This window comes from Callorhinus ursinus, unplaced genomic scaffold, assembly GCF_003265705.2.
Source record: "Callorhinus ursinus isolate GAN/ISIS: 27379988/994484 unplaced genomic scaffold, GSC_fseal_2.0 scaffold73, whole genome shotgun sequence".
NCBI classification, from domain to species: domain Eukaryota; kingdom Metazoa; phylum Chordata; class Mammalia; order Carnivora; family Otariidae; genus Callorhinus; species Callorhinus ursinus.
The window spans coordinates 506,329-524,219 of record NW_027397135.1 but is presented as its reverse complement, the minus strand read 5'-3'; the positions used below and the strand labels follow the sequence as shown (position 1 = coordinate 524,219).

The 17,891-nt window shown below is 44.3% G+C and overlaps 1 protein-coding gene across 3 annotated transcripts in view; it reads left to right on the top strand.

The window, feature by feature from the left end:
* VPS41 (VPS41 subunit of HOPS complex) overlaps positions 1-16,968 on the top strand; it is a 218,056-nt gene extending 201,088 nt beyond the window's left edge. For all 3 annotated transcript variants that reach the window (XM_025853045.2, XM_025853046.2, XM_025853047.2), the window contains 6 exons: positions 1,005-1,145; positions 2,422-2,558; positions 13,229-13,328; positions 13,434-13,478; positions 15,000-15,079; positions 15,828-16,968. In XM_025853045.2, the coding sequence (XP_025708830.1) occupies positions 1,005-1,145; positions 2,422-2,558; positions 13,229-13,328; positions 13,434-13,478; positions 15,000-15,079; positions 15,828-15,908 (584 nt within the window). In that variant the 3' untranslated portion in view covers positions 15,909-16,968. The remainder of the gene's footprint in view (positions 1-1,004; positions 1,146-2,421; positions 2,559-13,228; positions 13,329-13,433; positions 13,479-14,999; positions 15,080-15,827) is intronic.
* The last annotated feature ends 923 nt before the right edge of the window (positions 16,969-17,891 follow it).

Below are 17,891 nucleotides of genomic sequence, written 5' to 3'. Positions count from 1 at the left end.
AATACTCCAGTAGAGTTCATTTTCATCATAATGTCATATTGTCTCAGTAGACAAGTAGAGAACTTACAAAGGGAGACATAATCTCCTTTTTTGAAGTTATAAAAATTTAAAAATCCTATACACATTTTAAAAATTAACCATTTTTAAGACCTAACAATGGGAATAATAATTTGTTGGGAAAACAAAATGCTATAGAAGGTATAACAAATTGGATATCAATTTATTCACAGGCCCACTATTATCACTTGATAATGGCTGCTCAGAATGAGAGGGATCCAGTTGCTGTCCCTCTTCTGAGTAAAGCTTTCTACATGTCCTATATTAAAAACTCAGGGAAACTGTTAAAGCCATTAAAATGCCAATAGAGCAACGAGCCAAATGCGTAAAGATAATTGGCCAAGTAGAAGCATAGTTGGTAAATACTTTCACTTAATGAGGGTCATTGGAAGGCTTTCCCCCGAACTTGGAAGAGAAGGAAATGAGGTAGCCCTCTGATAGTTGAGTGTGTGTTTGGCACAAAGTGTATCAAAAGAGCAAATCCAAAACTACTTAAAGACACAGAATGTCTCCAAGGCCTTTAAAAGTCTTAACTGTGTCTGGGTATGAAGGTGTCCAAAGGAAATACAGGTCTGTCAGAGGGAAGTAGGAATCTGACGGACCTGGGTTCAGATCCCAGCTGTATGATCTTGGCAAGTCACTAATGTTTCTGTGCCCTCTTCCATAAAGTAGGAATAATAGTAGAGTATACCTCATTGGATTATAGTGATGGTTAAATGAGGTAATTTATGTGAAGCATTTAAAGGAGTATACAGCACAGAGAACACACCCAGTAAATAGGAGGTCATTATTTCACTGTTATAAACAGTAAATGCTGATGCCCCATAAGAAAATGTGCTTTTGCCTTAGTTTTCAAGACAAGAGATATGTAAACAAGAGATATGCTGTTTCTTTAAAAATGATTTATTAAAACATCCTAAATGAAGTATTTCTCACATCTTTGTTAGGCCGAATGGGTAATAGCCGAAGTGCCCTGAAGATGATCATGGAGGAATTACATGATGTTGATAAAGCAATTGAATTTGCCAAGGAGCAAGACGATGGAGAACTCTGGGAAGATCTGATTTTATATTCCATCGACAAACCACGTAAGCAGAAAAGCCATCTGCGATCAGATCTGTTTCTTTCAATACTTCTAGTTAAGTCTAGAGTAAGAATTATCTCAAGACACATTGGGTGAAAACTATGGTGAAGTGTCTATAACCAGAACAGGTTCGGTACATTGTAATGATGTCCAGTCCTCCTCCCATGCAGAGAAGCCTGAATGTGCAAACGAACGGGGCATTAGGCTGATGATACTCATTCACCCTATCCCCATGAAGCGCGTCCCTACATGCTGTACCTCAACTGAATAAATGTGACCTTAGTTTTATTTTGTTTTGTTTTTTCAGTTTGGTTACAGGGGCATTTATTGTGAAAATGTAAAGCCCTTACCAGTCTCTTTTTATGGAAACCTAGGACTGTCACTGGCCATTGGCCATCTTTGGATGTTTGCTGTGATAGTACCTAGTCTCTGTCCTGCCCCGCTTCCTCCGTGCGGCACCAGGACTATGTATGTGCTGCCTCCCCGTGGCCGCCTCCATCACATCTGCCATTTTGGAACGAAATACAGGGTCCCCTGACAATAACCCAAGCCCTTGTTTGAAGATCTAGAAATGACTGAGAAACCGGCAGTACTGGTTTAAAGTCTGCCCCCCACTTCCCTTCATTTTTTTAGGAAGAAGGCTTATCTGTTTCAGGATTTTCAAGTTTTAGAAACTGCTCTTACGACTGTCTTTTCAAAAGAGCTACAGGAGGATAATGTATTCAAGTCACATTCAGATGTAGATCGTCACGTGCACATGCACCTTTGAGAGTCTAGCTTAGCATGATAAACTTGGAATTTACAGACCTCCAAGGACGCAGGGTGGGTGAAATGGAACACGTCATGACCAGGACCTACGGTCTGCCCTGCCAGCGACCTTGGGCCTTTAACTTGCTAGCTCTGTGGCCCGGAATGAATTAGTTAACTAGCCTATTTCCCTTGCCTGTAAAATGGGGACAAATAACATTCCTACCTTGCAGAATATTGGAGAAAAGTGTGTGACAGCTGAGCTGTAGTGTAAATGCTCAATAAATGTCAGTTGCACCCCTTTGCCCGTTGCGGGCTGTGTTCTGAATCATCGCCTGTTCTCCAGCACTTTTTCACTCACGGAGCTTCTCCTTTACATCATGAAATAAAAGGAAAGTTAGTTTTTGAGAATTCGGAAATTCAGATGGTTTTAACACGTACTTTAAAGGAAATAATGTTTTGAGTTCCTTTTGACCTAAACCTGCATCGTGTACATTGCTGATGTGCTGATTGTTTCATGTGGTATCTTGCAGCATTTATTACTGGCTTGTTAAACAACATTGGCACGCATGTGGACCCAATTCTTCTGATTCACCGTATTAAGGAAGGGATGGAGATCCCCAATTTGAGAGATTCCTTGGTTAAAATTCTGCAAGACTACAATTTGCAAGTAAGTATCCTTTCTTGGACAAATCCACATGGGGAGTGAGTTGAGTTGACTTGAGGATAAACATTTCTGGGGTTATTTTAGATAAAGAATTCAGTTGGATTGTTAGATTTTATTTAGGCCCAGATATTTGGGAAGCTCATCAAGTAGAGAAACTAGAAATCTCATCCTTTAAGAAAGTCATCCAGTTTTTTAACCATCTCCAAGTTTCTGTCCTTGATGAGCAGGCACTTTTACATTTTACATTTATACATTTACTTTTACAGCATGGCATTGGGAAGGGTGAGGGGTAATTACAGTGGCTGCCAGACCCCTCAAGCCAGTTTTAAGTAGCCTGAGTATTGTGTCCATTGGCGGAGGGGATTAAAAAAAAGTTTTGCAAATAATTCAGTTATTTACTTGAAGCTATTCAGTAATCCATTGCCTGAAACATGTTGAAATACATGATTTTATTTAACTTTTTGTCTGTTTTCTAGACTAGTACAGCTTTGTTATCTTTAGTAATTCAGAATTTGTAATAAAGGCAATGGAACCCATTATTTTCATATAAATAGTTACTATGCTAATTACAAAGCATCCTAATCTTTTCCTTAAAAGGACTCTAACAGTTACTGTTTTTCAGGATGCTGGTAGCTTCCATAGAACTTGAAACTGTTTAAGGCACATCTCTTTAACTATTTGGACTGTTCTTTCTCAACTTCATTTGAAAATGAGTTTTTATTATAATACAGAGGAAATTGCTGTCCTGGAAACATAAAGATTTTGCAGGGAGAGCCAGAAGATAACGTTGTAGGGAGAGAAGTGGTTACCAGGTTAAGTAAGGAGAGGAGCATCGTGATGAGGATTTGGGGGGCCCCTGGCCACTGAGGGTGCAGTGTGGTGGGGTGGGGTGCTGCAGTCGGGGTGGGGGACTCAGATAAGAGGCAGGGTGAAAGGAATAGAAGTTGGGGAAGATTGAGGGCCTCAAGAAGAGAAGTGAGAGATGTAAGGAATGATGGAGCTGAAGGAACAAGAACGTGGTCTGGGAGTGGGATGTTGGTACATTAACATTTCTGACAGAGTCCTGGTGAGCTTGTTCAGGAAGGTAAGGGTGATTGGAGTGGAATTTGTTGAGGAACTGTGAGGGCAGCACGTCATCCTGTGGACATTGAGGGACGGGAGTGGGAGGGCTGTAGCTGGGTTCCAGCACTCTCCGTGAACTGGGAGGCTCACCTCCCATGCACTGGGGCTGGATTCCTGGGTGGTACAGCCTGAAGGAGAAGAGGTTTTCCTGCAGGCAGGGTGGAGGGGGACAAGAGCCTTCCTCAGGGGGGCTCCTGGGGAGTTGGGGTCCTGGGAGAGAAATAGGTGTTTGGTTAAAGCAGAGGTAGAGGGTCTGTTCTGCAGAAAGCTTCACGATATGCAGGTATTTATTAACAGAGGAATTGGGAAGTCTGCAGACAACCCTGGGAAAGGGGTGATGGGAGAGAGAATGAGCAGGGCAGGGAGGAGAGGGTAGTAGGGGAATGGGTGAATAAGCAAGCAGAGGGGCAGGGGGGGCTTGCGATGTGGGAACAGTGCACTGTTTCCGAGGTGGGAATCGGGCTTCGGGGAAAGTATTTCAGTGTCTGAACTCCTAAAGCTCTGGGTGTGAGTGAGCTTGATGATGGTCTGTCACTGGCTCTGTCTACCCCTGGGTATGCCAGGACCTGCTCGAAGTTTCAAATCCAAATGTACTGAGAAGTCATTTAGGTGTGGTGTCTCTGCCACAGGGAAGGTGACAAAATGCTCACTCCTCTGTCTTCCTGCTTAAAAGTGCATGAAGCTTGGCCTCTAGGCTGAAAATTTTTACTTTTTTTCCAGCCTCTACAGTGCCTACAGAAACACCTAATAAATCCCTCTTACTAGGCTCTCAATCCAGAGAACCAAGTTCATGGGCATCACTGGTTCTCACTGTTCATTCATTTTTTATTAATAAATTTGCATAGTTGTGAGTCAGCCGGGAATAAAAATAAATTATTAGACGTATTCCAAATAAAAAATCATCCACAAAAACAGCTGCTAAGTCAATATTTTATCCACTTCATTATATTTTTAAATGTACTGAGAGCTTTACCTTAAGACGTGGAAGTGTGCAGTTGGTGATGCGTTGAGGAGGCTGGAGGTTACTCAGCCAGTGGATCCCTTAAACCGGACCAGGGGGTGGCATCCGGGACAAGGGGAGGGACCTGCAGGGAAGGCGGCAAAACCTTTGGGAACGGCCCCTGTGGTCTCCACTGCAGCTCAGAGGGCTTGTTGGAAGGTGCAGAGAGAAACCGCTCACCTTGGGCAGGTGGTTCAAACAGTTCCCAGGGGTGCTTCCTTCTTATATATGAAGAGACAGTTTAGAAGTTTTTTCTATGGAAAAGGCTACTGTTGCATTAATGACCATTTATTTTCTTTCTATGGGCCACCTGTCAGAGATCACTATAAAAAATTTAGAGCGTCTTGAAGTTTCCAGAAAGGTTTCACATACGTATTTTTTACTCTTGTCTAGTGTCTTTCGTTTGTTCCATAAAAGTATAGTTGATTTTCACATGTTCTCACAGGATAAAAAATGGCCAGCCCTGTTAATCCCCAAAACTAGGGGGAAATTTTCCAGGCTCATGAATTTGTGAGAACCTGGAACCTCCTCTGTTGGGCAGGGCAGCAGGGAAGGACCCTGGGGGGCTGTTAGGAACTATTCAGCAAACCTAAGGATCCATGGTCAGATGTCAGGGAAAGGGCTTCTTGGGACCTTTTGCTAATTTGCACTGGGAATCTCTCTTTCGGGCAGATTTACGATAAAGTATGCAGCACAGGAAAACATATTTGGGCCACTGAAAATGGCTTTGGGAGCTTACTCACTAGCTAAAAGCCAGTTGGAAACAGAAGGCAGGAAAAGAAGGCAGGAAAAAACTTAAAATCAATCTCTCTTCTGGTTTTAAGTTTTAGGTTTTCTAAAATGCAAAAACTTTCTTCAACTGAATTTTAACATGAGTCGTGTTAGAGGTCTGTGACATCATTAAAGTGAAGAAAAATAGGTCCTCAACTGAGATTTCAATGTTGAAGTTTCTGAATTTATTTTCATATATTTTTATACATTGTTACAGTGTTAGTATAGTTACTCAACAAATTTTAAAAGCTTCGTGAAGTCAGTAAGATAAAAGTAGTCCTTATCATACTTCATAAACTTAAAATGTTTCTAGGCCTGATTTCAAGGACAGATAGCATTTGTTGTTTTGATATAAAATTATTTGCCAAATAGCATAGTATAAATGACAGTTCAGTGTTTACGTTAAACTGACAACGGTTTCCAAATTATTTTTATGCTTTAAATTTATTTTTATACTTTATATTTTTAAAATATTTTTACGTATAAATTTAGCACTTATATCCCTCTCTGGTTTCTTTTTTTTTTTTCCCCCATAAGAATTCCAGCATCTTTGTTCTTCTGGCCTTCGGAGACAGGCATTTCATCTCCACAGTGTTCGTTAGGGAGTCTCACACATGGGAAGACTACTGTCTCAGGGGGTTAAAGGATTGGCCTGTCTGGGAAGGTGATGAACTGGGTTTGAGGCCAGATCCTCTGCCTACGTCTTGTGTAGACCGCCAGTTGTTCCGTGGTCTCTGGAGAGGCATTCCTTGTCCCAGCAGGGTACGCCAGCAGAGGACTACACAGGATTGAACAGGCAGCCTGTTGTCTCTGAAGAGCAGTGGACACGATGTTTGCAGAGCTGGACTCCAGGGCTCGCTTTCCCATCAGCAAGCCTGCTCACCTTCGGGAGGGCACCTAACCTTTCTGGGTCGCAATTTTCCCATTAGATTAAGTCCATGTTTGTCAAGCCTGACTCCACACCAGAATTATCTGAATTTTTTTCAAAATTACTTCGTTTCAGGTACCACCCCAGATCTGCTAAATTAGAATCTTCGGGTGGTGGTTGGTCGGGGGGGACGGGACTGGGGGACTGTGTCCTTAAATCACCTTGAGATTTCTTACACTCAGCCCAGCACCAGTCTGTGCACGGACATTTGACATTCAGGAACCTCAGGATTAGGTGATCTCTAAAGTATCTTCTGTGTCTCAAGTTCTTAATGGAGTCCTTTCAGAAACAGGCCTTTAGGTCGTGCCATATTTATGTATCGTTCCTCTTCTCTCTACTTTGAAATCCAGAGACAGATGAATTAAGAGGAAATAGTGACTTCTTTCTTACCTACTTTTTTTGGACTCAGATGGGTTTCTTCTCGTTCACAGTACATAAGCTCTTAATTTCTTCTAAGAGGTACTTTTTAAAATTTACAGATTCCCTGAAATAAACTTTTAAAATGGGTTTTTTTTTTTCCCTTTCAGATTGTTTCCATTTGGCCTTATCACAGCCTTCAGGTGACATAGGTGGCCTGTGGCAACCACTCTAGCTTCTTTAATCAGTCTGGCACATGTGTACTTTGTGCTGTCATAAATTCAGATATGGTTGTATTGGTAATACTGCTCTTGAGCTCCAACAGGAGACCTTAGAGCCTTTCCTTATTTCTCTGCAGTTCATCATCATCGATGATAATCCCAACAAAAAGCAAAGCTTTTCAATTAGAATTCAGATCCCATAGCATCATAGCCTATATGATAGATTAGAAATTAGGTAAAGTGGTTTCCCAGGCTAGCTCCTGTATCATACTGAGGCTTATAAACCCGGGTAACTATCTGCCGTTTGCAATTCTAATGATAAGCACTGCAGTATGAACAAGGCAATTGTCAGCAAAAAGTTCAACATTCAAAGAATCTTTTAAAATAAAAATTTCAGAAACTGTAATTTTTTATGACATTTTTCCCACAGCAGCTGTTTCTAATGAACCATAAAAACTTCACTGATGTACAGTTCTTTTATTGCTTTATAAAATATCAGTGAGTCTGGTGCTTTTTGCTTTTCATTGGGATTATCATCGATGATGAACTACAGAGAAATAAGGAAAAAGAGGGAGAATCTAGAGTCTCATGTTGGTTTTCCACAGATACCTTATAATTACATTCTTAAATTTACAATACAACAAGGTATGCTTGTAACAGATTGATTATAGACCCTACAACTGGCTGACTTGAAAATGATGAGGCTAAAAGGATAAAGGTAATGCTGAAAAGCTTTGAACTGTGGAGAAAACAGTGTAATGATAAGAAAACAAGAGTTGGTGGGAAGAAAAAAAATAAAAAGTCCCAAAAGAGAAATGAATCTCTGAAAGATAATATTGCACTTGCCCGCAATGCCCACAAGTACTTTTTGAGATGAAAGCTTGATGCCATTATGAAGTTGAGGAAAGAAGAGACCACTGGCTTACTTACCTTGGTGAAATTCTAATAGGAGATAGATATAGATTCTAATTTGAGATATAGATTACACGGAAGAATGAAAAGTGATATGACAGTCTTAGTATTTCCAAGAACTGGAAAACAAGATAAGTCTCAAACGTGTTATTAATAAGTCCATTTAAAACAAAGATGTGAAAGAAAAAATCGACCCCGTAATAAAAAGTAGAACAATATAGAAAATAGGAATATCTGGAAAGTAACCAAATAGAACTCTTTGAAATCATATGTGTATTCATTTAAATTATCAATATTCAGTGCAAGGCCAGTAGTAGATTGGCTGAAAGGGAGAATTAACTGGAAGATCTGATGACATTGTTTAGTATGCAGCACAGAGTAATTAAGAGATAGAAGATACAAGAGTGGTTAACAGGGGCACTTGGGTGGCTCAGTCGGTTAAACGTCTGCCTTTGGCTCAGGTCATGATCCCAGGGTCCTGGAATCGAGTCCTGAGTTGGGCTCCCTGCTCAGCACGGAGTCTGCTTCTCCTTCTCCCTCTGCCCCCACTTGTGTGCTTGCTCGCTCGCTCACCTTCTCAAATAAATAAAATCTCGAAAAGAAAATAGGAGTGGTTAACAGAGACATCAGGTTAGAATACACACGTCCTCAGCCACAGGACTTGTGGAGGAGAGAATCAAAAGACTAATAGGAAAACCTCTAACAGAGTTGATCAAGAAAAAGAAGACATATATATTTTAGGAACAAACAAGGGAGAACATAACTAAAGGTAGAAAAGATTTAAAAACTAAATGCTACAATTTTATATCAGTATATTTGAAAACTCAGTTTTCTAGGAAAATATAAATTACCAACATTTTCTCAAGAGCAAATAGACCTATAGTCATTAAATAAATAGTCACAACATAAAGCCACAATAAAAGTACTATTCCACAGTCAACTTCAGAGGTTAGTTTCATCAGACTTTTAAAAAAACAGGCAGTCCCCAAATATGTTTTGTAGTTGACCTTTCAGCCAGGGCTCGGCAGGGAGGAGGGAGGGACTACACCTTTACCCAGCAGAGGGGGGTGAAGAATGCAGTCTTCCCTCAGGACACAGTGGACAGAAGTAATACCTGAGGTCCCATCGGCTTTAAGGACGAGGAGGAGGGTGCTGGGGGGTGTCCCAGCCCTGCCCTGTCGAGCCGGTGACTGGAAGGGCAATAACATGCATTAGAGAGAAACCAGCATCTTGGAAGACTGCTTTCCTGCTCATCTGAACAAATAAGGAATAAAGCCTAAAAGACAAAACAAAAACCCAGGCAGCCCCTGTTTTACATCAACTTTTCCAGAGAACAGAATGGAAAAGCTCCTCAGTTCCTCACAGGATGCTGGTCCAACCTTTCCAGCATCGTATGAGACAATTAGAGCCCTGTTTCTGTAACACAAATGCAAAAAGTCTACATAAATCATTAGCAAACTGAATCTGACCATGTAATTATTGAAAGTGTATATCATAAATATCATGAATTCTAAAGTAATCATCATCTATATGTTTGATAAAATTCTAATCAAAACCCCCAAAGAACTTTTTACGGTTCTAAATTTATGTAAAAAGCAAATGGCTAAGATTATTCAAGAAGAATGAGGAGGGTATCAGATACTAAATTTTAATATGTGGGGGGGATGTAAAATAGTATAACTACTTTCCCAAATAATAAAGCCTCATCAGGAAAAAAAAAAAAAAAAAAAAAGCCCTTTGCTTCCCACATCTTCCTGCCTGGGAATGTGGATGTGAGGCCTGGAGATACCTCTAGTTTGTGGCCACGAGGCAGCAACCTGGAGGTATTTTCTCCTGTAGATGGACATTTAGGCTGTTTCCAGTCTAGGGCTATTAAGGATAAAGTTGCAAAGGATATTTTCATACAGTTCTTTTGAGGACCTGCTTTTCATCTTGGGTAAGTACCTACGAGTGAAACTGCTAGGTCATGGAGCAGGTATATGCTTAATTTTTTAAGACTGTCCAATAGTTTTGCAGAGGATGGCTTCCCAGCCTCCCAGGTTTCTCTCACTGCCCAGATCTGTGGCAGGAACTCCAGCCAGCTGCGTATTTTAGTTGGACACCCACTGAACAAAATTGAAGTTGTGTTTTTTGAGGAGGAAAGGCACAAGATTGTTTCTTAAATAAATCTGAAGCACATGGTAACATCTTAATAGATCTGTTCAACCTAAGTGGAAGAGACTGAAGTGTTGTATGCTGTATGTTTGCAGTGTTTCATATTTGTTTTTAAAGCTTTTATTTAGAGACTGCATGCAAGCAGGGGGAGGGGCAGAGGGAGGGAGAGAACTTCAAGCAGACTCTGTGCTGAGGGCAGAGCCTGACGCAGGGCTCAATCCCACAACCCAGAGATCGTGACCTGAGCCAAAATCAAGAGTTGGACACTTAACCGACTGAGCCACTCAGGCGCCCCAACGATATTTCATATTTTAAAATGAAACATAGCACAAAGTAATGGTGGATGGTATTCAGAATGTGAGTGGCGGTGATTCGATGCCATTCTGGTCATAAAGACCTGGATGGCAGGAGAGCGTGTGTGTGCCCCAAGTGTATGAATAACAGCAAGTTTGCAAGGCTGGAAAGGAGACCGTGGAAGGTGAGCATCCACAGGGGGAGCAGGCTGTGTACGGTGACCTCAGAAGACAGAAGTCGTCAGGAATCATGAATGTGAAGGTCAGAGGGTTGAAGAGGACTGATTTTGACCCCGCTGTCACGTGTTTTTTTAATAAGGGCAGTCGGCGGCGCCTGGATGGCTCAGTCGGCTAAGCATCCGACTCTTGGTTTCGGCTCAGGTCATGATCTCCAGGTGGTGAGATCGAGCCCTGCGTTGGGCTCTGTGCTCAGCCGAGCGTCGGCTTGGAATTCTCTCTCTCCTCTGCCCTCCCCACCCCCCATGCACACGCATGCACGCTCGCTTGCTCGCTCTCAGATCTGTAAAAGAAAAAAAGATATTTGTGGGAAGTACCAAGTATGAACTTTTAAGGGTGAAATCGATGATAAAGTGATAACTACAGCATGTTTTTCATGAGTCACTGATGGTTGCTTCAGGGAATAATCCATAGCCGACCGAATGCCTTGTCTGACTCTGGAAGCAATACCTGGGTAACAGTGCGGTGTTCGTGTACTGTCTTTCTCTCACTGCTTCTGGTTGCCTTCAGATCACTACAGGTTTTAGGGAAGAAATGGCTCTTTCCCATGGGGGTAGTCACTTTTTTTTTGGTACAGCTACCTGTCTGGCATCATGTAAATGAAAATGTTTTTGTATTTTTCTGATTTGGGGGCCTTGGACTTGGATCAGATGAAGTAGAAAGTCACATACTAAGCAGTATTTGTGTATTTTCCCTTCTCCTGGCTGTGTGCCTCTGAATACTCAAGTTTTTCTAGAAAATACTTTCTGAGGGCGACGGATCGCATCTGTTTCGACAAATGTACTCCTGGTGAAGAGATGCTTCCTTCTTAGTCTCCAGACACTGTGGCCTGTCTGGCCTGCCCGGGCTGCCCCTCCTCCTGTATTAAGTATGCAGTAGGCCCTAAACACCCACTGGGGGGCAGAGCCAACGCCTTCTGAAACAATTTATCAAACATATTTTGCTCAACACTAGTTCTCTTAAGTTTTTATTTTGGTGGTGGAGGCTGAGCACCTTTATATGTTTGCTTACAAATTTTCTTGAAGTTACTGCAATCAGGACTTCTTAGATATCTTTCTTACTATATTTTTCTCTTCCTATGTGTTTTAATGATTGTTAAAGTTTTGATGTCTTTATAAAGTGAATCAAAAATTCAATTTCTAGTAGCATTTTAAGGAATAAAACATCATAGACGGTGTCTTGATTAATGTGGAAATAGTAAAGCATTATTTCCTGCTCATCAGTACTAGAAATGGTAGGTATAGAACTTTAATCTGATTGTCAGCTCTGGTTTTTTTTGTTTAATATTTGCCTTCATGTGATTGGGGAGAAAGCCCTTGGGCTGCATTCAGCCATAGCTCTTGCTGTCTGGGATTTGAGGGGAGCACGTGTGCGTGGAGACACCCGGAGATGGCAGACTCCAGGCGGCTGCTCTCCGACTTCCCTTCTTAGTGGCATGAATGGAAAACCTGAAAGCAAGACACCCACGTAGGTTCTAGAGGTGAGAGGGACCCTGAGCTGGGCTGCAGTGATGAACGATGGGTGTCATTGTGTGAATTTTGTGGCAGTTACGAGTGAGTGCCCAGAAGAGCGGGCCACAAACAGTGCGACAGAGAACCTCTGTGCCCTTCAGGCCTTGAGCACCTCCCTCTTCGAAAAGCAACTAGTTCTCATTTAAAAAAAAACAAAAAAACATCTAGCTTAAGCACACCTCACACAGCCTCTCCCAGTGTCTAATAAAACACCTGAGAGAACCCAGAACAGGCTGGAAGCTCACCCTGGAGCCAGCAGAACGGAGTGGAACGTAGGGTGGGTTGCCTCTCGGCTCTGTGTCCTTGCTGAAAGCAGGGGCCGTCTTTGTCTGCATCCCGCCCTGGCTCTGGAACACAGAGTGGGTGCCAACTGGACATGGCAGCTTGCCCTCTGCGCCCTGACTTCTGAAGCTGCTACAGTGTTGCGACTGCTCCTAATTCTCCAGGAAGGGAGGGAGAAAATTCAACAGCATCACAGGAAAAATGCTCACAGGAAAAATGCGTAAAGGAACAGTGCAGTACTAGGGTGAAGAGAATGAATCTTGTAACAATGTTATCGGTGGTCATTTTTCAGTTGTCAGCCCCTTAAAAGTCACCAAATTTGAGAGTTACCAGGGACACTTTACATTCTTAGCACTATGCTCAACAGTTTGGATCGGAAGGAAAGAGGGATTACAGCAGAGGGGATTTAGGACAGAAATCACATCTGTTTAGTTTCTCTGTGTCCTGTTCCTTGTACATGATAGGGACCCAGGCTAGATTAGTGCAGTAGATAGAGGGATTTATCAAACGGAGGATGTGGGGATAGCAGGTTTTCCATCCTGGGCAAAGATCTGGAGGTTGGAACGGGCAGGTCACTTAGGGGCCCAACTGCTGGAGAGAGTCCGCATTAAGAAGGTCTGTAAGATGACGTTAGGGTTGGTTACCACAGCCTTCCTTGCCGGACTTTGCAATTTGTATTTAATTTCACAAGCACCACATACATGCAGTGGTGACCAAATGGAGGCTGGAAAGGTTGGTTTGGAGGGAAAAGCATACTGGGGACAGGCAAGGGTGAGTGCCTCATTGGACGATTTCAAACACACCCATGTTCTGAATCCCATAAGAGGGCTTGTCGCCATATTTGAGTCTTTTAAAAATGGCTTTTTCTTACAATGTATGCATTAGATTCTGCTTCGTGAAGGCTGCAAGAAGATTCTCGTGGCAGACTCTTTGTCTTTACTGAAGAAAATGCACCGAACTCAAATGAAAGGCGTTCTGGTCGATGGTGGGTAAAATTGAAATAATCCTATTGGAATCACTGCCTTGCTTTCAGAAGAGAAAGAGCAGATAGAAATACTGTGTGATCCCAAGTGTGTGTGTTTCCTTGCAGAGGAGAACATCTGTGAATCGTGCCTTTCCCCTATTCTTCCATCAGGTGAGGTGGTGGGAAGGGGGACATCCCCAAATGTTCATGAGGAGTAGAATTAAAACTTTTACTTTAATTATTATATAGCTTTTGGAATAACCCATTTTAGAGGAAAGTTTCAGCCCACAGCTGTCCTCAGTTGCACGCTGGTGCCGCCCTTCTTGAAAGCTGAGGTGCTCACCCGTCAGGGAGTCTGCATTACCTGGGAGGTAAAGCCCAGATTGCTGGTCCCACCCCAAGAGGTGCGGGACCCCAGAATTTGCAGTTCTAACACGTTCCCACGTGGTGTGGATGCTACTTCAGGGGCCATTGTGTGAGATATCATGGCTTTAGGGTAAAACAGAGTGGAAAATCTACCTTTGACAATGCTTAAATTCCAAGGTAGAAGAATCGTGGGTAGCTTCCCCCCCCCTTTTTTTTTATTTTAGATTTTATTTATTTGACAGAGAGAGACAGCGAGAGAGGGAACACAAGCAGGGGGAGTGGGAGAGGGAGAAGCAGGCTCCCCGCTGAGCAGGGAGCCCGATGTGGGGCTCGATCCCAGGACCCTGGGATCATGACCTGAGCCGAAGGCAGATGGTTAATGACTGATTCTTGAAACTTGCTCTGCTATATGGTTCAAGGCACCTAATCTTCCCACATTTCACCAGAAACCTAATACTTGCCATCTAATCCGAACATTAGCATGTGTTTATTTGTAGTTGGTAGATCTCTGTATCATCCTGTGTAATCAGAGCACGTTAAGTAAGGAGAGGACAGAAGAGGAAATTCCATAATTTAAAAGTAGAAAGCAAAGCCTAGTTACTGGGATGCAGAGTGTTTTTAATATAAATTCAGCATAGAGGGGTACTGAAAGAGCTAGCTGATGGAGGATGTACTTAGCTTTACAGGATTATAGGGCAGGACCGGGACAGAAGTCTTTCCAGTCGGGGTCTTTTCTGCAGAAACTAGGCTGGGCTGTAAGTGTTCGTGTTGACAGCCGCTGTGGGGAGCTTCCGTCGTGGTTTCCGGTAGTGTCTGACCAGCAGTGCGGACACGGGGCGGCTCCCAGCCTAGAGGGCTAGCCTGCTGTGCCCGGACGCCGCTGAATGGCTCGGCCAAGGCCAGAAGCCAACTGGCAGCATTTTCCTAAAGCCACAAAGTGGGCTTGAGCATAGGGTGGGTTTCTGGTGTCTGAGGGTCTAGGGAATGGAGGAGGGCGTGCACAGACTGATCTAATTTTTACACTACCTGTGCTTGCATTTGCGGTGAGGTGGTCCCTTGGTGGTACTCGTCACCGACGGGGAGGCCAGGCATGGGACCTGTGACTCAGCACCCCCACCGTAGTCCCCACTTTCCATCCGATCACAGCCCCCCTCGGGACGGGGGTCGGGGGGCACCAGTGACCACGTAATCCTCCTGAGGCAGCATATTGTGGGAAAAAAACTGCAGCAGGACTTTCAGGCAGGATGGGTGCCAGTTCCCGATCTCCTTGTTGCCCTGAGTGCTCGTGTCTCTGCCACCCCCACGTCCCTGTCCCCCCCCCCGCAGATGCCGCCAAGCCCTTCAGCGTGCTGGTCTTCCACTGCCGCCACATGTTCCACAAGGAGTGCCTGCCCGGGCCCAGCACGGTGAGTTGGCCGCCTGGCAGCCACCGACGCCACAGAGCTCGCTGCAGTCAGGAGGATGTGCTCAGAAGTGTCCCCGTCGTCCTGTGGCTTCTCAGGATTCGTTGTCTAGCACAGGAGGGGAATGAAAGTATTTTGTGAATGCGTCATCTCGTATCCAGTAGTACCCCCTCTTATCCGTGGCGTCCGTTACCGTGACGGTTAGTCGTGCTCTGCACGCACGCGATCCTCTTCTGACCAACGGCCAGGTCGTCCGGAGAGGCCGCACCGAGCTCACCTGCCTCCGTCCTTCCCTCCCTCCCTCTCAGCACGCGTGCCTCTGCTCTCTCACGAGAGGGGGGTCCAGCAGGAGCCAAACCACAGCCACAGAACCTCTGTCACAGTATGGGGCCACAACTGTCCAGTAATCTCTTCTGGGCCTCATTTCTCATACGTAGGTCTGCATAGAGAAAGCCGAGCATATTTAGGGCTTGGTACTATCTGGGGTTTCAGGCAGCCACTGAGGGGCCTTGGGACTTACTCCCCAAGGATACGGGGGATTACTGTGCTGAACATCATAAAAGCCCATTCACCAAGGGAATTCATTTAGGTAAAATGACAGAATCCTATGTGACCCAGCAAAATCTCCGGGAAGAGGAGTGCTGTTTCATAGCTTACCCCCCCCCACCCACTGCTCCCATAAAGTATTTCTGACTAGGAGAGTAGAAAGAGCTCTTTTTTTAAAATCTGTGTCTTTGAATGACCTTTGTAGAACTCTCCTGCGCAGTTCTGCGGCATCTGCAGCGCCAAGCACCGCGGGCCAGGAAGCGCCATTTTGGAGATGAAGAAGTAGCCCGGCTCTGCCATCCCCTTCCTCCCCACTCGTCTGAAGACTGCTTGTTTTTGCAACGGCAGCGGCATTTGTGGACACCAGTGCTGTTACGAGATTTATATGTGTTTATGTTCTGCTCAAAGAAAGCTTTCATCTTTGCCCATCTTCTAGAGGTTTCTCTGTGCAGTTGATGAAGTGAGGGTTTGCCGCATCCATGCCTCCAAATATTTGGGCTCACAGTCCGTATCTCATCATTTGTTTGGCTCATTCTTCATTTAGGAATAGAAAAGTCAGTCTGGGAGTCGGAAAATGAATCTCTGGAGCCTAGTAGAACTGGCTATCGGGTGGCCTGCCGAGCGTGGTCCCCGCTGCCCACGAGCATCGCCAGGGAGCTGCCCAGCCAGCACTCACTGCAGCTTGGCACCTGTTTCCACAGGCTCTGCTGCCGTCAGTCCTCGCATTCTGCGTTTGGCTTTTTTTAATATGTCACCAACTGTGATTATCTTCTTAATAGGCATTTAAGGAAACATTGTGTAAATTGTCACTTATTCAAGGACATCTGGGAATAACACAAGCAGGCTGACGTCGTGCTGCTTTACGGTGACTGATCATGTGTTCCACATGTCTGTCGACTGAATAAATGTTAGCTCTTCCCATTATGAAAGACTCCCTTTCAGTGGGTTGAACAGCTTCACCCCAGAATTCTGGCACGCTAAGAGTGGAGAGTTTCCACACCTTAGAGCGTCAGGGCCCGTGCTTAGCTTTCGCCAGCAGGGAGGAAGGGAGGGGCACTGCGGAGTCTCAGAGGGAGTCTCGGGAGAAACGGGGCTGTCCAATGACGGAGGGTGGGCAGGACAAGTTTCCTGGAGCCTTCTCTGGAGCCTCGTTGGCCCTCGTGGAACCTAGAGAACATAGAATGCAGGCAGAGAATTCATACTTGGGACTGCCCTGCAGTTACTGGCTTCATCTGTCTCGGGATGGGTTGCCATCCTCTTGCCATGGGTGCAAATGTACGGAAAACACTGTCACCACTCTTAGTCCCACACATGCGAATAAATGCACTTTTCTGCTTTGTTTTCAAGGGGAGAGGGTAGGATGCTGAGTCCTAAGCACAAACTGACCGGTGAACCTGGCATCTCCTTTCATGCTCCCTGCATCCCCAGGAAGAACATACCACGTCCCTCAGTTTCCTTACAAAGCGACTGAAATGTAGAGATGCTGTCACAGTCACAGGTGAAGGTGAGCCTCAGAGTAGGGCTCCTTTCAGAAAACCGGTGTGGGGGTGGGGTTCGTGGCACATCTCTGCAATGGAATCAAAAAGAATGTTCTCTAGCAGACAACAGGCTTTTCCCATTAGTCTTAAATATCCCAAAGTGGAAAGTTCTCAGCCCCCTCAGCATCATATCCCCTTGTTCCAAAGCTAGTGCTCCTTCTGCTCTTTTTCCCTTCTGTTCTAACAAGAGAAATCCTTCCTTCACAAAAAAAACCTCACGAGTAAGCCCAATTTGAAACACAGGTAAGAAGCAGAGCTACTGCACTTTGGCTGGAGGGGAGGCGGTGGTTGTAAATGCATATGCATCTCCCCTCCTTACAGAAAGCCATTCTGTGTGGGAAACAGCCAAGTGCAAAGTTACTTTGTGATAGCGGTTTCTTTTGCTTTTAGCCGAAAGAATTTTATACTAGTTTAAGAAGTTCTTAAATTTTTAATTTGGTTGGTATAGTGTTAAACTATGTACTTCACATCCTAAAAACAAAGATTTGAGCAGTTACTGTGTGTCAGGCGTCCTTGTAAGCACTTCGTCTTACTTCCTCCTCACCCTCCGCATTGTACAGGTGAGGAGGCCGGAGCACCTCGGGGCCAAGCCATCAGGCAGGAGGCCTGCAGCGTCTGTGATCTTAACCACTGTGTATTTCACCCTTTGGTGTTTTTTTTTTTAAGTATGTATTTGACCTGTTGTGGTCAGTGCATAGAAAACAAAATCCACTCTGGCCACAGAAGGGGAT